The sequence below is a fragment of the Topomyia yanbarensis genome, chromosome 2, assembly GCF_030247195.1.
Source record: "Topomyia yanbarensis strain Yona2022 chromosome 2, ASM3024719v1, whole genome shotgun sequence".
NCBI lineage: Eukaryota > Metazoa > Arthropoda > Insecta > Diptera > Culicidae > Topomyia > Topomyia yanbarensis.
Genome location: NC_080671.1, coordinates 175,028,828 through 175,048,701, shown reverse-complemented (window position 1 = coordinate 175,048,701; position 19,874 = coordinate 175,028,828). Strand labels below are relative to the sequence as shown.

General features: G+C 35.4%; 1 protein-coding gene across 23 annotated transcripts in view; it reads right to left on the bottom strand.

The window, feature by feature from the left end:
• The window catches only part of LOC131682192 (sodium/hydrogen exchanger 3), a 175,412-nt gene that overhangs the window by 87,654 nt on the left and 67,884 nt on the right, over positions 1–19,874 (bottom strand). For 22 of the 23 annotated variants that reach the window (XR_009304042.1, XR_009304041.1, XR_009304043.1 and 19 more), the window contains one exon: positions 9,012–9,324. Coding sequence is in view for 20 of the 23 variants with exons in the window: in XM_058963488.1 (XP_058819471.1) it covers positions 9,012–9,324 (313 nt within the window). In the remaining 3 variants the exon portion in view is untranslated. The remainder of the gene's footprint in view (positions 1–9,011; positions 9,325–19,874) is intronic. The other variant, XM_058963499.1, reaches the window with a different exon arrangement.

Below are 19,874 nucleotides of genomic sequence, written 5' to 3'. Positions count from 1 at the left end.
ATTTGAAAGAGTAAACGAGGTAAAATGTATTCTAGGCAAAAAACGTCCCCTGTTAATCTCAAACGTGGCTAGAATTTTGGAAAAAATATGCTGATCAGAAGTCCACCATTCACACAAAATCAAAAACTATTCCTACAGAAAGTTTGTTAAAAGTAACTTGTTTAAACCGCCAACACCTAGATTTTAATACTAAATGTCTCAGAACATGTTCATTACGGCAACACATTTTTTAAAATTTTCAATGCCTCCTTTATATTGTGCCAAATGTCAAACTTAGCTCAAATGCCAAATTTCACGTGATTTGGACAATTTTTAACCCCTGTAACCCCCACAATGTGCCACAAAGAGCGAAATACACTGATGAAAAATAGAGCATCACAAAAACACTGCAATGTGCAGAACGACCGCACAAAGAGAAACTTGAAAACGAAAAAGAGAAAGATCTGTGCACCAAGAGCTGCACAGTTTCGTTCAAAGAGTGACCTTGAAGAGACACTTTTTTGTGCCTCCCCTCACTGGAAAGTAGGTAGGAAGGCGAATCAAACTACAATTCAGATAAAGTTAGATTGGAAGAACGTTTTCAAAATGTTTTTGGTGGGTGTGCCCCATTAAGCATAAATACGTTAGGCATACGGACGTTTGGCATACGTACGTTAGGCATAATGGACGTCAGGCATAAAAACGTTAGGCATAATGGACGTTACACATAACATACATTAGGCATAATGGACGTTAGGCATAATGGACGATTGGCATAAAGGACGTTAGGCATAAATTATGATATTGAAGTATAATTATAAAGAAATCACTTTTAGAGTTGACGGCCTCGGGTCGTAATAGCACCAATGTTTGAAATTTTTGATGTTGTAGAATTACTCTGGAAGCTGATATAATTCGATCAACCTTTTATTCTATTGTATATACTTGAAGAAATTTTCACTTATATAAAAGATGCATAACGAATGCTTGGCATGCGGAAACTCAGCTTGCGCCAATGTCTTGGCGAACAACCGATAAATTTCACATGACTAAAATTAGCTAAACACTCTTGTTTAAAATCAGTTTTATTTGTATTACGGTATAAATTAAGCACATTAACCCTTTCATGTTAATGTTGTTTATAAACAACAACATTAAACAGCTTTAACTTTTGATTTAGGCTGAATTTACTCACAAAAACAAGTAAGACTAGTAACTGGGACGATTACCTTTCATTTCACCGCTAAAAGTCCCTAGAAGTGAAGTTGTTGCTATTAACCTGATAGAACTCCGCTAGAGCAGTGCTACCAGAGATATTTTCAGTTAGCGTTGATAAATGGTATGTCGATATATCTTCGTTATTTCTCATTGTTATTGAAAACTGCCAAAACGCATCAATTTGAGCCGTCTTTGACTATCTTTTCGTAGCATATTTCGTTTCGGTAACTCGTCATAGTACACAAAAAACTCCATCAAACGGTAAATATTGAGCATTGAAGCGAACATCATCTCAAAATTATCACAGTAACGAATTGAAACTAAGAAATAATTTTCACAGAATTTGAAAATAAATTGATTTGCGCCTTTAAGGGTTAAGGTCAATGATTACATTCTCGAGGCCATCAAAAATAGAACTACGGAAGCTATCTGCTATGAGGGAGAGTTTTTTCGAGTACTGTAACAAAAATGTACAAAAACGAAAAAGGTATCGTCATTCGTTACAAACATAAAATCCGTATCCTAATGCTGATGCTGTACATAACTCTGCTAGTTTCCATTGGTGCCATAACTTAATGTTTGTTCATTATTTTGCTTTTTTAAATATTTGGATACAACTGTATTGGTAATACATCTAAGGGGCTTGAAATACGCTTGTACCAAATCTGTTCACTTAAATGAATGAATGCTTTCTTCATTTCGTCCACGGAAAAATAAAGAAAAGCTTCACACTTGCAAGGAATAAATATCTCGCTTGCTATTTTTCATTTAGGAGTCTCTTTTTTCTAACCCGAAAAATCAAGCGAAAGGTTGAAATCTCTATAATAGCGAAAACCTTGCGATTTTTTTTTACTTTTGTGAATTATGCCTACCGTTCATTATGCCTAACGTACTAATGCTTAACGTATTTATACCAAACGTCGCGCACCCGGAAAATGAAGTATATTATTAATATTAAGAGCCGTAGTACTCAAGGAAGAGCAAGGAGTTGAAGGAACTAAGTTATAGAAAAGCGTGGAAAGGGTCACATGAGCAAGCTTCGAGTTTACCGGCGACTTAACCCTTTGTTTGCTACCGCAGGAGTCAGAACCTTTTGGCATTAAAAATGCGAATCACCTGAGTCTACGGCATGACTGGACGAGCGTAAAGTATCTTGTTACTTCATGGTGTCGGAACCGACAAATTTCAAATTTAAAATTTTATCAAAATTTAAAGCGATAAGGAATCATTTGTTGCATTTCCGGCTATCGAAAAAAGTCATTTCGAAAAAATCGCAGTTAATGTTTTAATACACTTAGGTTATACATAAGGCTTTGCGGCTAAATTAAAAATTGGAGCATTTATATATTATATATTATATATTTGATACCCTAAAGCACATTTTAGGCCAACAAAAAAATTAGCTTTTTTAATTCTACAGTAGTGTAACTCCATAATGTATATGCTTCTTATCGAGATTATTTTGAGTGTACTGTACCTACGACCATAAAAATGATGCCTCTAGTGACTAACCCAAGTAACAATTGAAGTTTTATAGCACGCTACAAGCACAATAGAAGTTCTATTAGTGACTATGCGCTTGTCGCAAAGATGGAAGATGAAATAAAAACTATCATAAAACCTCAATTGTTACTATATTGGGTAGTCTATTCGAACATTGATCATAATATACGGTATCAAGAACATTATTTGTTTCGCTAGTTGCATAAGGTTGCAAATATGGGGGGACATGACTTGACTTTCAAAACCCGGACGTGAATTAAATAGTTTCTTTAATTTCTGAACTAATGGTTTATAGATACATTTATATACGAGGGTTAAATAATTGTATTCAGATATAGTTTATCTTAGAATTTGGGAAGAACATGTGCATTACTGTATAAAATATATCTCAACCATTGTTGAATGAATTTTAACAGTTTCAAACGAATATCATTGCTTTATTCTCTAGCGCATCGCTAATCTTATAATTAAAATTTTGTCGGATGACCCACACGAATTATTAAATGCAACCAAATTGAGAGGATATTTTGAAGATAGTAGATAGTAGTAGATGGACGTAAATGAAAAATACACAGAATATGTTAATATTATGAAAGGGTAATTCACTGGTGCCTTTCATTGTCTTAAAAACCAAACCTTTTCATTGTCTTAAAAACTTAATATTTTTCAAAACATAATGATAATGTTACAGAGAAAATTTTTTAGACAAAAGATATCACTAAATTCTCGAGGATAACGTATTGGAGCTAAGATGTGACATTTTTTTGGATAGGGGAGATGACCCAATAGTGGATGAACTATGCCAACGCCTAAGCAATTTTAAAAGTAAACTATCTCAAATTTACTTATATATGCTATGTATTTGTATTCATTTGAAAGATTTTTCAATTCTACAGCTAAAAAAATCCATACATGTAAGTTAAACCTCTACTTTTTGCAAAATGTTAAAAAAAAAAAAAAAGGAAACGCTGTGTAAGACTCAATAGTTGTGATAGTGTTCCTATAGTTGGAAGTCTATGTTCCTAAAGTTGTAATATTTGTTTTCGCTCATCCACATGGGTTATTTCGTACAATTTTAACGAATATAATGATTCGAACATTAAACATTATCGAATTCCAATAGTATAATAGTATAAATTGTATAAACAATTATTACTGTATTTTCAGTTTTTTGGTTTTACAGTAATGTGTTCGACAGGATACCCGGGGATCTTTTCATATTTCAATCCATGAAATTCCAGTGTTCTTCTCCAAGCTGGGGATTGGTATTTAGTGACATCTTAGAACATCCCCAAGCTTAGCGTTTCATGATTTGACCCCGAAACGGACAATCCTTAACAGGTTTTCGTGGAGCCGTGGGTTGCCGTTTGGATGTCAAAGTATCATAATGTTTCGCAACGATGAATAACAGATTTCTGAAACAATTGTAACAAATTTGATTTTTGGTTTTTAAAGGTTAAAGGTTTTTTTTTGTTGTTGGTTAAAAATCATAAAGAGTAAAAATAATAAACGAGGACAATTACGAATAATAAATTTAACAACTGGCTACTTGTGTACTTATTTCTATTTTTCCATTGAACGTAATTTTCGTAATGTATTGCCACTTTGAAGTTGTCAACCTTATTAAAACGACCCCAATCTATTGAATCTATTGAAACACAACTCTCATATTGATCTATTGAAACACAACTCTCATATCAGTGGTAGCTGGACTGAGAGAGCAGGCGATTAAAAAGTGAACCAGAATAAGAGTATGTGAGCAACAGTGGAAACAAAAAAGAAAACATCTATCCGTACCATTTTGATATGAACGGAAATGGTAGTACAACTAATGCAACAGGTAACACAACTATACCAACATGGCAGGCTGATTTGACCCAATAGTCGTGCTATACGTTTTTATGAGAACAAATAGCCAAAGCTATTTTTTGATACTGGAAACTGCAGTTTAACTTATTTTTATGCATATGTAGGGTAAGGTGGGGCAAACCCGACCTAGTAAATGGTTTTGGCTGTAAAATACTCATTTTACATCGGATCAAGTCGTTTTATATACCAAATTGAAGGTCAGACTTCTGGGCAGCTTTCTATATAAAACTTTTTATTCGTATCTTGGGAAAATTTTAAGATGCAACCGTTTTACGAAAACGTTTATTTTTGCTGTTTTCAAAAATGGTGGGATAAACCCGACCGCCTATGTTTTTGGTTGATTTAGTACAGATATTACACAAATTTTATGGTTTTTCAATGATAAATCAATGAATGTTATGTTATTGAATTGTAACATGAAGAAAATGGAATTCAATGTAAATCTTGGATTATCAAAATCACGAGCAGTAGCACGTGAAGATATTCCCAATTGAATCGCAGCAATTGCTCGACGAATACGATATTCATAACGTTTTTGTGTCTTTTGTTTGTAATTATGAACAACTGTGCAAAAAAAATAATAAATAATAACAATAAAAATATATTTCAATTTGAGAAATAAACATTTTTTAACAAAATAAGCGGTCGGATTTACCCCACTATTTAAAGGTCGGATTTGCCCCACCGCATCATTTTTCGTTAGGATGCAATTAAAAAAAAATATGAAAAAAGTTGAGCTAAAATCATCTACGCACTTCGTAGGGCTTTAATCAAAGAATTTAAATCCACTTGCATTTTTTATGCAATCACTTTAACAATCAGAAATATCCTGAAGACAATGATGCACAAAAATCAAATCAAAAGTTGTAAAAACACACTTATTGTCGTTTGAGCATCTCAATGTACACTAATACAATGCTGTCATACCACCATTATGATTATTTTCGATGCTCTACACGACAACATTGATATTAGTTCGCGTAGTGATTCCGATTTTCGATAACAGAGAGGGGTCGGGTTTACCCAATGGTCGGATTTGCCCCACCTTACCCTATAAATATTCATGTTGCGTTTTGTTTTTACTTAGCTTTGCAGTTAGAAAAATAAAGCTATTACTATTACAACTATACCGACATGGCAGACCGTACTGGCCCAATAGTTGTAATACACGTTTTATGCGAAAAAATAGCCAAAACTATACCTTTTGATATTGAAAAGTACAGTTTAACTTAGTAGTAGAATGCATATGTAAAAATATGCATGGTGGGTTATGTTTTCACTTAGTTATGGACTTAAAAAAACAACTGGCTTTACTATTACAACTATACCAACATGTTAGGTTACCCTGGCCCAATAGTTGTAATACAACTATGGAAAGTACGGTTTAACTTTTATAAGTATATGTAAAAATATACACGATCGGTTTAGTTTTCACTTAGTTATACGCATAGAAAAAAAAACTACTCCTGATAGCGAAATGGTTAGCGCGCTACCGTCGTTATGTAATCCGCAAAGAAAAAGCATTTTATGCAGATATTTGATACTACTACAGCACAAATTCTTGTAGTATTCTAAATAATATTAGAAATATGAAATTTATAAACTGATATTTTTCCCTTAACGTTATTTAAATCATCAAAAACAACCAATTTTCATCACTATCACAACTATACCTGCTATCGCAACTATTGGGTCAGCTGCCCTATATTACCCCTTCTATCCCTGTACTGTATCTCAATGAGATCGTTGCCAGACGTCCATTATACGGGACGAGGCTGGACGAGTAATTTCCATTCGCTCCGCATATCGATTGATCACTTTGTCTAAAGAGAGCACGATGTTGCTTTTGCCATCAGAGAAGAAGAACCCGCATATCAATGTACATGTAAACGGCAAATGGAGCAGAATATCTTGATTTTCCAATCGAGGCCCATCGGATGGATCATTCGCCGGTGACGCCTTCTGCGGTGTGAACGTAATTGAATTGATATCAATCTTAATTCAAACGTGACAGACTCTTTCGATTAGACCGATTGTCCGCTGCGCTGTGGGCAAAACAATTTGATTACTCTAATTAAGAACGAACGCGTACTGTCAGGCGAGAAGAAATCTCGGTCGATTGCTCCGTTGAGTTTTCAGAATCAAGCGGTATAAGGATATAAATGATGAAGCTGCGTCAATTCTACATACATTCGGGTCTACATCCCAACTGGAACTAAACCTTATTTCGTAACATGAAAAGGACTCTATCGAGTTGTCTCGCTAAGGTCTAGCCCAAAACGATATGCAGTCAGTTGTTTTCCACAGTATCAGGTAATACACAAGATAGTAACAAAATTACTGTACAAAAAAAGAAGCATCGATTGTTTACACCGAAATCATTCTACCAGTTAAAATTTTCAAGATATTAAATCTCGAACTGTAAAAAAAATTTCTTCGTGAAAGGTGTTAAAGAGCGCTTGTCAAAATAACACAACAGCGACGATTCGTAAACAACATCATGAATGGGTTAAGGTTCACCTGAGAAAGCTAAAATTTTAAAAGCTTTCAAATGAAAACCGAAAATGAATAATTAAAATACGTGTAGTCAGCGAAAAACTTATTTTAATTACCCTCGAGCATGAATCAAACTGGGAGAACGCAGATTCGATTCCTGCTCTAAGGCATCTTTTCTCTGTGCTCAATAAAATAAGTGAATTTTCAGTGAATTCATTTCTTAACGCTTCGAGCCTTCTTTCTCAGTCTATATACTTGTAGGTTCGTTGAACGATTTCCTTCAAAAAGAATTCCGTGGTAGTTTCTAGATCAAATTGTGTATATCAGAGAATTAAGCAAAACAAAAAAGAGTTTTTGGATTCGAGAACCGTTCTGGTTAAGGATTATACTGTTCCTAGGTGGCAAATTCCCCCAAAAATGGCTCAATCCTGCGATGGTCGACTACACTCAAGAAATAGTTATTATCAAGAGCTAACATAAAATCTCTCCTACTTTGAAGTACTTTTGCAAACATGGAGGTGGGTGAATAGTATACACCTATAGGCACAATTTTATTTGATTACTTGGTAGTGCTTAACGAACAGTGCACGTTGTCATGTATCGGTAGTTTACCGACTGTCAACCACCGCAAACATTGACATCAAAGAACGATTAGGCAGGAATGCTTTTATCTTGATGCTGTCGTTTGAAACAAGCTGATGTTAGCCTTCATCAACATTGTATGTTTATTTTTGACAATTTTCATATCTGTAATATATTTCCTGAGCGTGGCTCTGATGATAAATAAAAATGCAGAGTATTGCTGCTTCTTGAAATTTCTACACAACTAGACAAAATCGTTTCACTTTACATCTCACAAGGTGAGCAACAATGAATCGCCGCGGTCGCACATTACTCAAATTTATATTCAAGAACAAAAATGTGATTCGTTCCTCATTTCCTTAGATTATTTGGCTGAATTATCATCGACAATAGAATACGTCGAATGACTAGAGACTGCTGCTTGGTGACAGGTTTGTTTGAACTTTGTCTTAAATTATGCCCCACTATGCTTAAGTTTTAGCTTTCTTTGCATCATTCGTTCATACAGCCTATCTCGCGTCAATCATTTTCCTAGTAAAAATACCCTGAACGTACTTTACGCTATTCACGTATGCTCGAAAACATGTCAACGTTGACGTGAACTGGCCACTACAGGGCAGATGACGGTTTTGGTTTATGAATGAAGAAGTATCGACTTGAAATGAACGCGCTCGCTTTTGCATAAAAATTCCGCCGACTTCAAAGTGAATGCTTGCTGGAGGCTTTGAATTTAAATTTGAGTTGGTTGGTATTTGAGAAAATAAAGTTTCGCATCGCTGCTGATGACAGACTTCGGAGCGGTTTCTCAGCCTACAAGCAAATCTGTGTTCGAAAATAATGTGCATGGACAAATAAAATGCGGCTAACCTAAACATTTTAAATATATTCTATTTTACTTAAAATTTTCGTAAAAGGCAGCATAAAATACAAAAATATATACAACCTCTTCGTGACTAACAGCAATGAACAGACAGAACTTTCTAGTTAACATATTTTTTGCCAGCTCCAACCGCTGGAAAATTGCGATTTTATATCTATATGACACACGCCGGAGCACGACATATTGTAAACACTCCAATATCGCCGTGGCAGTGCTTAGCATGCTTTTTCTTCAAAAACAATAAACATGTTTATCGTATGCATCCAGCCACATCACCATGCTGGATAAACAAATCGGCGGTTATTTTTATATCAAGCACCAACCCACAAAGGCACCTTAATGAAATTCGTTTACGTAATTTAAGTTGAATCTGTTTTAAATAACGCACACACGGCAGCGGTATGCCGAATTTGTTATGGCGGTTTTTGACGCAATTCATGACCCGGTACTGTTACGTTATTATTATTTACAAACCAACACTTACCAATTTTTGCTATACTGGCTGATAGAATCCACACACCGATAACGAACGGCGTCTCGACGCGCGAAAACTCAACCTGAGCCACCGGATATCGATGCACCTCGTGACCTTCGCCGTGACCATCGTCACCGTCTGCCGATATGTCGTGGCCGGTATCGTGTTGGTAACCGCCGCTGTTGTCCGCTGACACTGTTGACGATACAATAGACGCTAGCTCAGCAGAACGCTTCAATTGACTTTCACTCGGTCCTAGAGGACCGAAATTCATACCCGAACGGAAATTTTCACTATCCACCGCCACTAGTTGGTCGGATATCTGCAATAAGATGAAAAAAAGAATAGTAAAACATGTAAACGTTAGTTAAATAATCTAAACATTTTTAGATTCAGCAGAATTTTCAAGAAAATGTTTAACAAAAATCTATATTAGCAATATTTAGTAAGCGGAATACTACTCAAGATAGATAGTCTCTTAGTCTTTACGATAGTAATGGTGCCGCATTATTTTATTGATTACACGGTTTATAATCAATGGATTACACCCTACTCTTGAGGCCCGATATTATTCTGATTTTGGGGGAATAAACTGCAAAGTATCCACTGAACAGACTTTGAAGTATTTTTTTAGTTTAGCTACGTATTTTGACTTTTAAATTTTAATTTCGAAGGCCATAAAACATTTGTTACCCTCAAACGTAATCGATTACATTGATGTTGTTACTGCTTTTTTTTTTTTTTTTCAAATTAATCAGTAAATAAGGGATCGTCTACCCTGTATTACTGTTTACGAATCCCTTGTAGTTGAAACTAGTTTTCAGCTAAAGGAGTATCATCGATAAAATGTTAGAAATTCAGAAACAAAAACTAGTATCATTCCTTTCGATAAACCCGAAGAATGAACATAGAATAGCTTTCAAACCTCTATAGATAACTTTCTTCTCACTTTCTCTTTTAATCATTCTCGTCAATTTCATCATCGATTAATTTCTTGTTCTTACTTTTTCCTGCACTTGCGACTCGCTAGTGTAATCCCATCGTCATTTGTATTAGCTTCCTCGCTGATGGGGCTGGTTGTTTATTTGGGGGTGCTGGACGCATCTTTTAGAGTTGTCACAATGACCTAACCAGTAGTGTATATCAGATGATAACATTTCAGGCTGCGGATTGGATTTGACAGCAGGTGATGAGTGAACCACCGGATTCGCTCAAGGTATGCCGTCTAAAGACAATATTGTCACAAACTAATCTGTCCTTGATAGGTGCTTAGCGTTGCTAGCGTAAATTTTTGTTCCGGGTGTTTTGAATGGTGGGAAGGAATACGTTTTTCGACCCGCATCCCCACTACATAAACGCCGTTAGAAATCCCCGAGAAGAACTTTCTTCGAGTATCAGGTGTAACGGATTTGAGACAAAGTACCCAAAGTAGGTAAAAATGCAATGTCATTGGAAGGTTCAATTTCGATAATACTTCTCATAGCAAAATGAGAATCCAGGTGGATTCCGCGAAAAAAAAATGATGGAAGCATTATCATTTAAAGTTTATAGCCCGTTTGATTTCAGAAGTTGCGAGAGACCCTATTGACCGATTTTAACGATAAAATTAGCAATGAAATGGCGAAGAAGTATATATCCATCGTATTTTTTCCGCTTTGAAAAGTCTCATGGCAAATAGATCTTCTTGACGTTTTTCTTAATCACAAAAATACATATATTACTTATAATACTTCACATCATACCATCGAGAAAAAATGGCCAGCCATTTGTAATTAAGTTATCCCATGTCGAACTTTCGCCGCGCACGGATTCCAAATAACTGGTTGACGGCGTTGCCGCGAGCTCGCTTGGCCCAAATGGCTGTTACAGTTTTTGCCGAATTGTCAAATGACAATGTATGCAAGCGCGGCAAGCAAACATTGTAAACATTTATAAATTTTAATTAAAAGCGGTGACATATACATATTTATAAATCAATCGATTGCAATTAATGTAGGCTACAATTCATAGAAGAAACTTTTTCGAAATTCGCTTAAAAATTGAAAAAATGTATGCCAGGTAACTAGATTTTTGTTGGAAACAACAAATAATTAAATCAAGTGAATTATGTAAAGATCTGCTGCATAATTACTATTCGTCTAATGTCTTGCTTTAGATGAAACTGCACGCTTTTTTCGCTTAATCGGCATGTGAATTGTGGAATTCGCAATGATCACGTTCGGTCCTTTTGCCATAGGTACAATCTGGTGCGACTTCGCGAAAAGTTAATTGAGTAAAAAGTGTACGCAGTCGATTAATCTTTCAGCAAAATATGATTTTTTGCAGATCGGTTGACATTGTTTCATATTCAGAAATTATTCCACTTCAAGAAAATGGAAAAAAATACTGCTTTCGACAGCCGCACCGAGACTGTTTTAATCGATGAACCAAATAAAACTAATGGTGAATAATTTTGGGAGAAGTTATTCTCTTTATTATTTGTATAGACATTTCCTCTCAGCTCTACGCATTTTCAAAAGTAACGTCATCATCATTATCATCGTGGCCGAGCAATTCGGGTACTCCGAATCATGATTGAAAGTATTTTAAATTTTCACATTGATAATAATACAACTGTAAAATGATAAAATATAAAACTGATAAATATGATAAAACTGTAAAGAATTTTACAACAACGAAGTCGATGTGGTGTTTCAGATTATATTTGAACAAATTTCACATGAATACGAAATGTTTCTCCATTGAATGTGGGTTGCAAAGGTTTTGAGTTGTATGGTATGAAATTTCCACATAGCTTTGGCATGAAAAATCTTTAGTGCTTTTTTCGAGAGTTATCCTACTGGAGCTGTAGAGCTAGATACTTGGAAAGGCTCTCCGTCAGAATCACTCACTACAATTGCAGACGAGACGGATAATGTCACCTACTAAAGCACTGCTCAAGACCAATTGCAGCGGGCCGTGATTCTGAATGTGATATTTGTTACACGGTACAGATGTATGCGTACGTAGGGGTGTATCATCGCGAAGGGCTCGAGCGTTTGTACGTTAGCGTGTTCAATCGCGTGGATGTTTGTATGTCGCGTGTTTTAGTGTGTATGTAACTTCGCGTGTACACATTTGATTTTATAACCATGTGTCTTATCGCATATTCGCGTGTGTTTTTGGATTATTGCGCGTGAACCGTGAACCCGTTACATAATTTTCAGTGTACGGTTCAGATGCTAGAAGAAAGGGAATTCTTTCATATGATTAGAGTTCCCGGTCATGTCGGAATGAACCGTGTCTAGTAGATATGAGCGTTATTTTTGATTGAACCAACAGAATGTATGGGCCTATGTAGCGAGGACGGAGGGTGAAGACTTCCGGACGTGAATGATTCATGATCGCGCTAGCACGGACGTTTGTGGATTCACGTTTGAGACCGCATTTGTATCTTCGTAAGTACTAAAACGTTCACCTTATGACCGAGGTGTTATCAAGTTTGCGCGATCCCGGGTGTAGATGTGCGTGTATGATCACAAAGGGCTTAAGCGTTCGTATGTTAACGAGTTTGTCGCGTGTACTTGCGTATACATGACTTCGCGTGTGTAAATTCGGTTTTGTAATCGTATTGCCATTTACATATTCGCGTGTGTTTTTGGATGGTCACGCAAACCGTCATTTAGTTTGTACGGTTCGCTTTCTGGCAGGAAGTGAGTTACCCATATCACTAGAGTTCTCGATTATGTCGCCATGGAATGTGTTGTCTATGACTTCCATGACCGCGTTTGTGAATTTATAAGTGCTAAAACGTTCACTTAGTCATCAGGGTGTTATGCTGTATGCGAGATCGATGGTGTAGGTGTGTGTGAATGATCGCGAAGGACCCGAGCGTTTGTATGTTAACGTTTTTGTCTCGTCTGCTAGCGTGCATGTTACATAGCGTGCATTAATTATTTTCTATAAACGTGTGGCCATACGTATTTTTTTGAATGATCGCGCGCGGAGCGTGAATCTGAAACTTAATTTTTAGTTTATGATTCAGATGCTAGAAGAGAGTATGTTTATTTATCACATTTTTCCACGCTTGTTGCATTCATGTCAATGGAAAGAATAGGAAGGTATAGAAAGGGATGGAGAAATATTTGGGTCTGAGTTCTCGAGCCTCGATTCTTGAACGAAGCGTAGTACTGCTTTCTCCGTTGATACTGCACTGTTGTCGAATCTGAACATATCCTCACCAGGCCACTAGAAAAGGCTTTACTGTTATTGGAATTCCGCAGTAGCAGCACTTCATCTGGGTTTGTGCTTGCATTATGTATCAGTGCCTGAAACGGGTTTACCCGATTCTGAGTCTGGTTAGGGTGCGCAGTTTCGATGCACATTTTCTATCTACATTTTTTTCTACGATCGGTTTTATCTGTCGCAAAAACGATGGAGTGCGGTTCCATTCACTTTGCCATCGTCCCATACTTTCTTCTTGATGAATTGGAATTTTCATTGTGTTTCCAGTTCTTCCTTCGTTCGAAAATCCGTCCGTTTCTACATTACCGGTAATACCTGCATGCTCTGGAATCCAGCTGAGCTGTTTCTGTTGGAACAAAATTCCAAATATCTCGAAAACTATCGCATTTTGGAAGATCTTTGTTAAATACCTTTTGATTTAAAACGAGACTTAGAATTATATTCTGTTATAAAATTTCAGTTTTGTATGACAATTAGTATGAAATTTAAAATGTATAAAGTTATAGTTAGAAAAACTTTTTTACAATAACATTCAAAACGTTTCTTTTCTCTTGAGGTTTTTATTGACAAAATATAAAAAATTGGAAAATGGGTTTTTTTGCAATTTAAATTTTTAACACTAAATTTTGTTTTTGTGAAAAATGACACATTTTTTTTCAGTGTGTATTTTTTTCGTACATTAATATTTATTCTCTTGAACTCGTTCTCAGAAGGTTTTGCTGTATTAAATACAGTAATCGAACAGAACAATTTTTAAATTAATGCATGTAGAAATGTTTACACCCTTTTAAAAAAATTCTTTTTAATTATTTTTGGACGGATCTTCGTGGAATTCCCACCTACACTCTATCTCCCTTAATTAGTTTAGTTTGGCGCCCTCTATGCGGTGAATTGTGGAACTAACTGTGCGCAGCCAAAATATGGCTTACCTCAGTTATCACCGTTTTTCCGAACATACCATTCAGCTAAACCCAACAATTTTTTCGCAAAAGAAATAAGTTTGATCATATGAACCACCACCATCATGTTCATCAAGCGCTGCTAGGACCCGTGTAAAACTACCTCAGACATCACTTCGTTAAAAGTTTAATAACTTTTCCTGTTCACCGCGCCCTTCGTTTCCTGGACAGACACTTCGAAGTTATTCTCAGCACGACTTTCAAGCTTCAGGATTTTATATTCGAATAGTGTGGCTATCGATCAAAGGAAAAAAAGAAAACCGATTTTTTTAAAGTTTTGCTGAATTCATAAACTAACGCTTTTAACGTCAAAACTACGTTTCGCGAACGGTTAATGCACATATAAAAACAACCACCGAAGCAGTTTATCAAGTTCGATTGTTTGTTATCATTTTTCATCTTCATCATCGCTTACCCGCACGAGTCACGAGATCGCGTGCTGATGCCATGTGCTTAAATTTCTTTCCTAACACACCTACACAGTTCGAGGCCAAGTATACAAGAATAGTAAAGTTTTTGCTCGCTAATGGTGTTCATTGGACCGTTTGTGTCATGCTTGTGCGGAAAAAAGTGGCGTTTACTTTGCGTTCAAGTGTTCGCGGATTTGTCGTTCTCTATGGACAGTTCCATGATTGCCATAGCGAGCGAAGGTGAATTCTTGCTTGAAACTTTGCCTGGTGTCACCAACTGGATCGGTGTTGGTTGGTATCTACTTCTAAGACTCACCTAGTTCATCTTCACAAATATCGTTAGGTAGGTTTCATGTACTAGGTCAAATAGAGAAACGAGGAAGAGAATATCAAATACTCGTTTGTCATTGTTGAAATTCAATTATGTCAGGTATCATGTTACGAAGATGAATTGTATATACCGGCCATCACTCAATGTCGTTCCGGTAATACACTTCAGTTAGTATGACACAAATTCTCATATATTCAAATATTAATTGTTTATATCCGCGCGTGTGTCGATGAATGAAAATAAATGAGTAATTAAGTGTTTTCGGTGATGCCCATTAGCATTGAATGCTGAAACGAAAAACGATGTAGTTTAGCATGATTTGCGAATGCTCTGAAATTGGACGTCACGGGAAAATCGTATAACGAATCGTTTGTTCGTCAGTTGTTAAACATTCTGCATGTATAAAAAATAAAGCAGTGACTCCTGATGATGCTAATACTCTACCCGTCATAAGTTTGGCATCGCTTCACCTAGGAAAGGATGAATTCAAGATGCTGTATCTCGAAATCTCAAATATTTGCTCTATGCAGCAAAGTTGTTCTGTAGGTAATGCGGCTTGGCAGGTGAACATTTTAGTTTCAAATTATGTCGTTACATAGCGTAAGTGTACATGTGAATTTATGAACTTGTTTCTTTTTATATTATTCTTAATGAAAATTAACAATGAAACGTCTACCTGTTCAATAATGAAAAAATAATTAGAATCGGTCAACAAACCATTGAGATATGGCCTTTTGTAGTAAACATTCCAACTTTAATCTATTTTTTTTTAATTTACACATTATATTTAACATTTGGTAGACAACCCTATTTTCATATTTTTTCAGTGCACCATATAAATAACACCTTTTGTACATTATATTTATGTAATTAAATGGTAAGGTTTTCCTTTAAAAACCGCGACACGTATAAACGATCTAAATAGTCAATGGACAAACATGGATTCACGCTTGAAATCTGGTAGTAAACCCATCTATGACCGCATACCACACCCAAACCGTTATAAATTTCGATTCCGTCAATGAAATATTTTCAAACCTGCGGGGGATATACTTGATTACTATATCTTTCGAATGCCATGTACTAAATAAGTAGACAAATATTTTTTTGTTTATAGAGATAAGACCAAACCCATGGATGTTTATTGGTAGCCTTATGAAACGTGTCATAAAACTTCAAATTGCAATTTCTCTCAAATCTCTCGATGGATCATTTTGAAATTCACTGAGAAGATGCTTGGATACTGTATCTTTCGAATGCCGTATGACAAATTTATGGTCATTTTTTTAGTTAATAACGGTTTTAGGAACACCGTGATATTAGAACACGCTGGGAATAACGGTTATGCAGATAGGTCATTGTCTCAGCTTGTAAAGCATGTCTTAGCCTGAACGGAACAACCTGAACCAGTACACAATTAACAGAAATTCAACTGACGTCTTTTTAACTAGTTTAATTTTAAAAACCTTTCAAAAAATGAATGAATTTGATCTAGAATTTGATTGACATTTTGTTTCAATACATATATATGAGGGATTCCATGAGAAACGGGCCGACCGCAAAATATGACCATCGTCGATTCGAACGAAACTTTGCAGGTGTGTTCGTTGTATGAATCTCCATGATATTCTCTGGCAATTGGAATATTTTGATACAAGAGTAATTTTTCAAAAGGGCGTAAACGTTTCTACGTGTATGAATTTCAAAAATTTTTTGTTCGATTACTGTATTTTATGCAGCAAAACTATCTGAGAACAAGTTACAGGGAATGAATACTTCTGTCCGAAAAAAATATACACTGAAAAAATGTTGTGTCATTTTTCGAAAAAAACAAAAATTTATGATAAAAATTTAAATTGCGAAAAAACCTATTTTTTAAATTTTTTATATTTTGTTATCAAAAACCTAAAGAGAAAAGAAACATTTTGATTGTGATTGCATGATGGAGAAAAAATCGGTAAAAAAGTTTTCTAACAATAACTTCGTACATGTTTTTAAATTTCATACAAATTGACATACAAAATTGTAATTTTATTACAGAATATAATTCTAAGCACCATTTAAAATCAAAATGCATTTAACAAAAATCTTCCAAAATGCGATAGTTTTCGAGATATTTGAAATTTTGCTCCTTCAAAAACAATTGATTCGTGTAATTATGCTCTTTTTAAAAGTTATTCGCGTTACCCCATCAAAAAATGTCAAAAATTTAATGTTTATCGTTTTAAAGACGTAAAAGCAACTTCTTAGTGTACTTGGATCATAGAGAAGCTTTCAATAAAAAAGTTTTCCTAACAACAACTTTTGACATTTTTTTATAATTCTTATTATTTGCAGTCAAAAATACAATTTTCTAAACGCCATTTTAAATCGAAATGCTCTTAACAAAAAATTTCTAAAATGTAGTAGTTCTCGAGATATTTTAACTTTTGTTTTAACAACACAATTATTTTGTTTTATTACGACCTTTTCATAAATTAGTCGCGTTTCTCCATCAACAATAGGGTCTGTTGATTAAACTATATAGCTGAATCATATGTTGGTTGTGTTCATGTAACTTTAAAATGTTTCACAATATCACCTTGATGTCAAAGAGAAAGTTGCAGGAAAGTTTACGGGCCTTTTGAAAAACCTATTATTGTTGATGGAGAAACGCGACTAACTTATGACAAGGTCGTAATAAAACAAAATAATTGTGTTGTTAAAACAAAAGTTAAAATATCTCGAGAACTACTACATTTTAGAAAATTTTTGTTAAGAGCATTTCGATTTAAAATGGCGTTTAGAAAATTGTATTTTTGACTGCAAATAGTAAGAATTATAAAAAAATGTCAAAAGTTGTTGTTAGGAAAACTTTTTTATTGAAAGCTTCTCCAGGATCCAAATACACTAAAAAAGTAGCTTTTACGTCTTTAAAACGATAAACATTAAATTTTTGACATTTTTTGATGGGGTAACGCGAATAACTTTTAAAAAGAGCATAATTACACGAATCAATTGTTTTTGAAGGAGCAAAATTTCAAATATCTCGAAAACTATCGCATTTTGGAAGATTTTTGTTAAATGCATTTTGATTTTAAATGGTGCTTAGCATTATATTCTGTAATAGAATTACAATTTTGTATGTCTATTAGTATGAAATTTAAAAACATGTACGAAGTTATTGTTAGGAAAACTTTTTTACCGATTTTTTCTCCATCATGCAATCACATTCAAAATGTTTCTTTTCTCTTTAGGTTTTTGGTAACAAAATTTAAAAAATGGGTTTTTTCGCAATTTAAATTTTTATCATAAATTTTTGTTTTTTTGAAAAATGACACAACATTTTTTTCAGTGTATATTTTTTTCAGACAGAAGTATTCATTCCCTGTAACTCGTTCTCAGATAGTTTTGCTGTATAAAATACAGTAATCGAACAAAAAAATTTTGAAATTCATTCACGTAGAAACGTTTACGCCCTTTTGAAAAGTTGCTCTTGAGTCAAAATAATCTTATTACCTGTGGAAAATATTTAGTCTTGCATGACGGTGAAACGTGTAAAGTTTCATTGGAATCTAAGATTTTAAAGATTTTCGGACGGATCTTCGTGGAACTCCTATACTACTGAAGGTTAAAAGTATTGTCAAAATCTTTTTATTTCGGATTGAGTTGATTATATCGTAAAATTTCAATGATTACGTAATATTGTAATATACAATGTGATCATGTTTTTCATCGCTTGAGATGACAAACTAGATGAGGAAAAAGAATGAAGTTTTGCCTTTCTCATATAAAGAAAGGCTATGCAATCACTGTAAAAATCGACTTTTTAACCGAGGCCCGGAGGGCCGAGTGTCATACACCATTCGATTCAGTTCGTCGAGATCGGCAAATGTCTGTGTGTGTGTGTGTATGTATGTGTGTGTATGTGTGTGTGTATATGTGTGTGTGTGTCATTTAAACTCACACAATTTTCTCAGAGATGGCTGAACCGATCTTCGCAAACTTAGTTTCATCTGAAAGGTATAACGCTCCCATAAGCTGCTATTGAATTTTTAGTTGATACGACTTCCGGTTCCGGAGTTACGGGTTGAAGAGTGCGGTCACACAGCAAATTCCCATATAAACTGGTACCATCATGATGTTCAAATGATGTAAAACATATTAAAATTGATGTAACATTACTCTAGTTTGCGGGTCTGGATCACTAATGATCAATTAAAGCAGCTTTGACCACATTGGCCACCTATGACGGTTCATGACGCCCCCGGGGAACCCGCCAAGTTCCTAAACTAATATCACACCCATTCCCCAACGAATTCTCTACCGATTTTTACAAAGTTGATTTCAAATGAAAGATACAGTAATGCCATTGACTGCTGCTGAATTTCATTCGGTTCTGACTCTTGCTTCTGGAGTTACAGGGGTGTTAGTAAGGATACACTGGAATTTCCCATATAAATCGGTACAATCGTAATACCTCAGAGGCTAAAAACTATTGAAATGGTCACCAAATTACTTCTAATCGCAGATCTAGATCACTGATTGCCAATTAAACATTCTTTGAATATATTGTCCACCATCGACGATTCCGGAAGTCCGGAATTCCGGGCATATTCCACAATTAAAGTCACACCGGTTCTTCGGTGATGACTGCACCGATTTTCTCAAACCAAGTCTCAAATGGAAGGCAAAATATGCACTTGAGTATTGCGTCGCCGCCCCTCCCTCCCCCTTGCCGTGCCCTTACACCTACCTTTTTCACTCACATCACTCCCCTCCCCTTGGACCACCCTCACGCCCGCATTTCCTTCATCCACCCCGTATACCGAAATAAGATGAAGGATTTCTGACGCATCCTCCACTCCCACTCTACTAACCCCCCATTCCCTCCACTTTCAAACCCATTCCACCAACATTCCAAAATATAATCCCATGAAGATAACATTGAACTCATGTTGATTAAGCT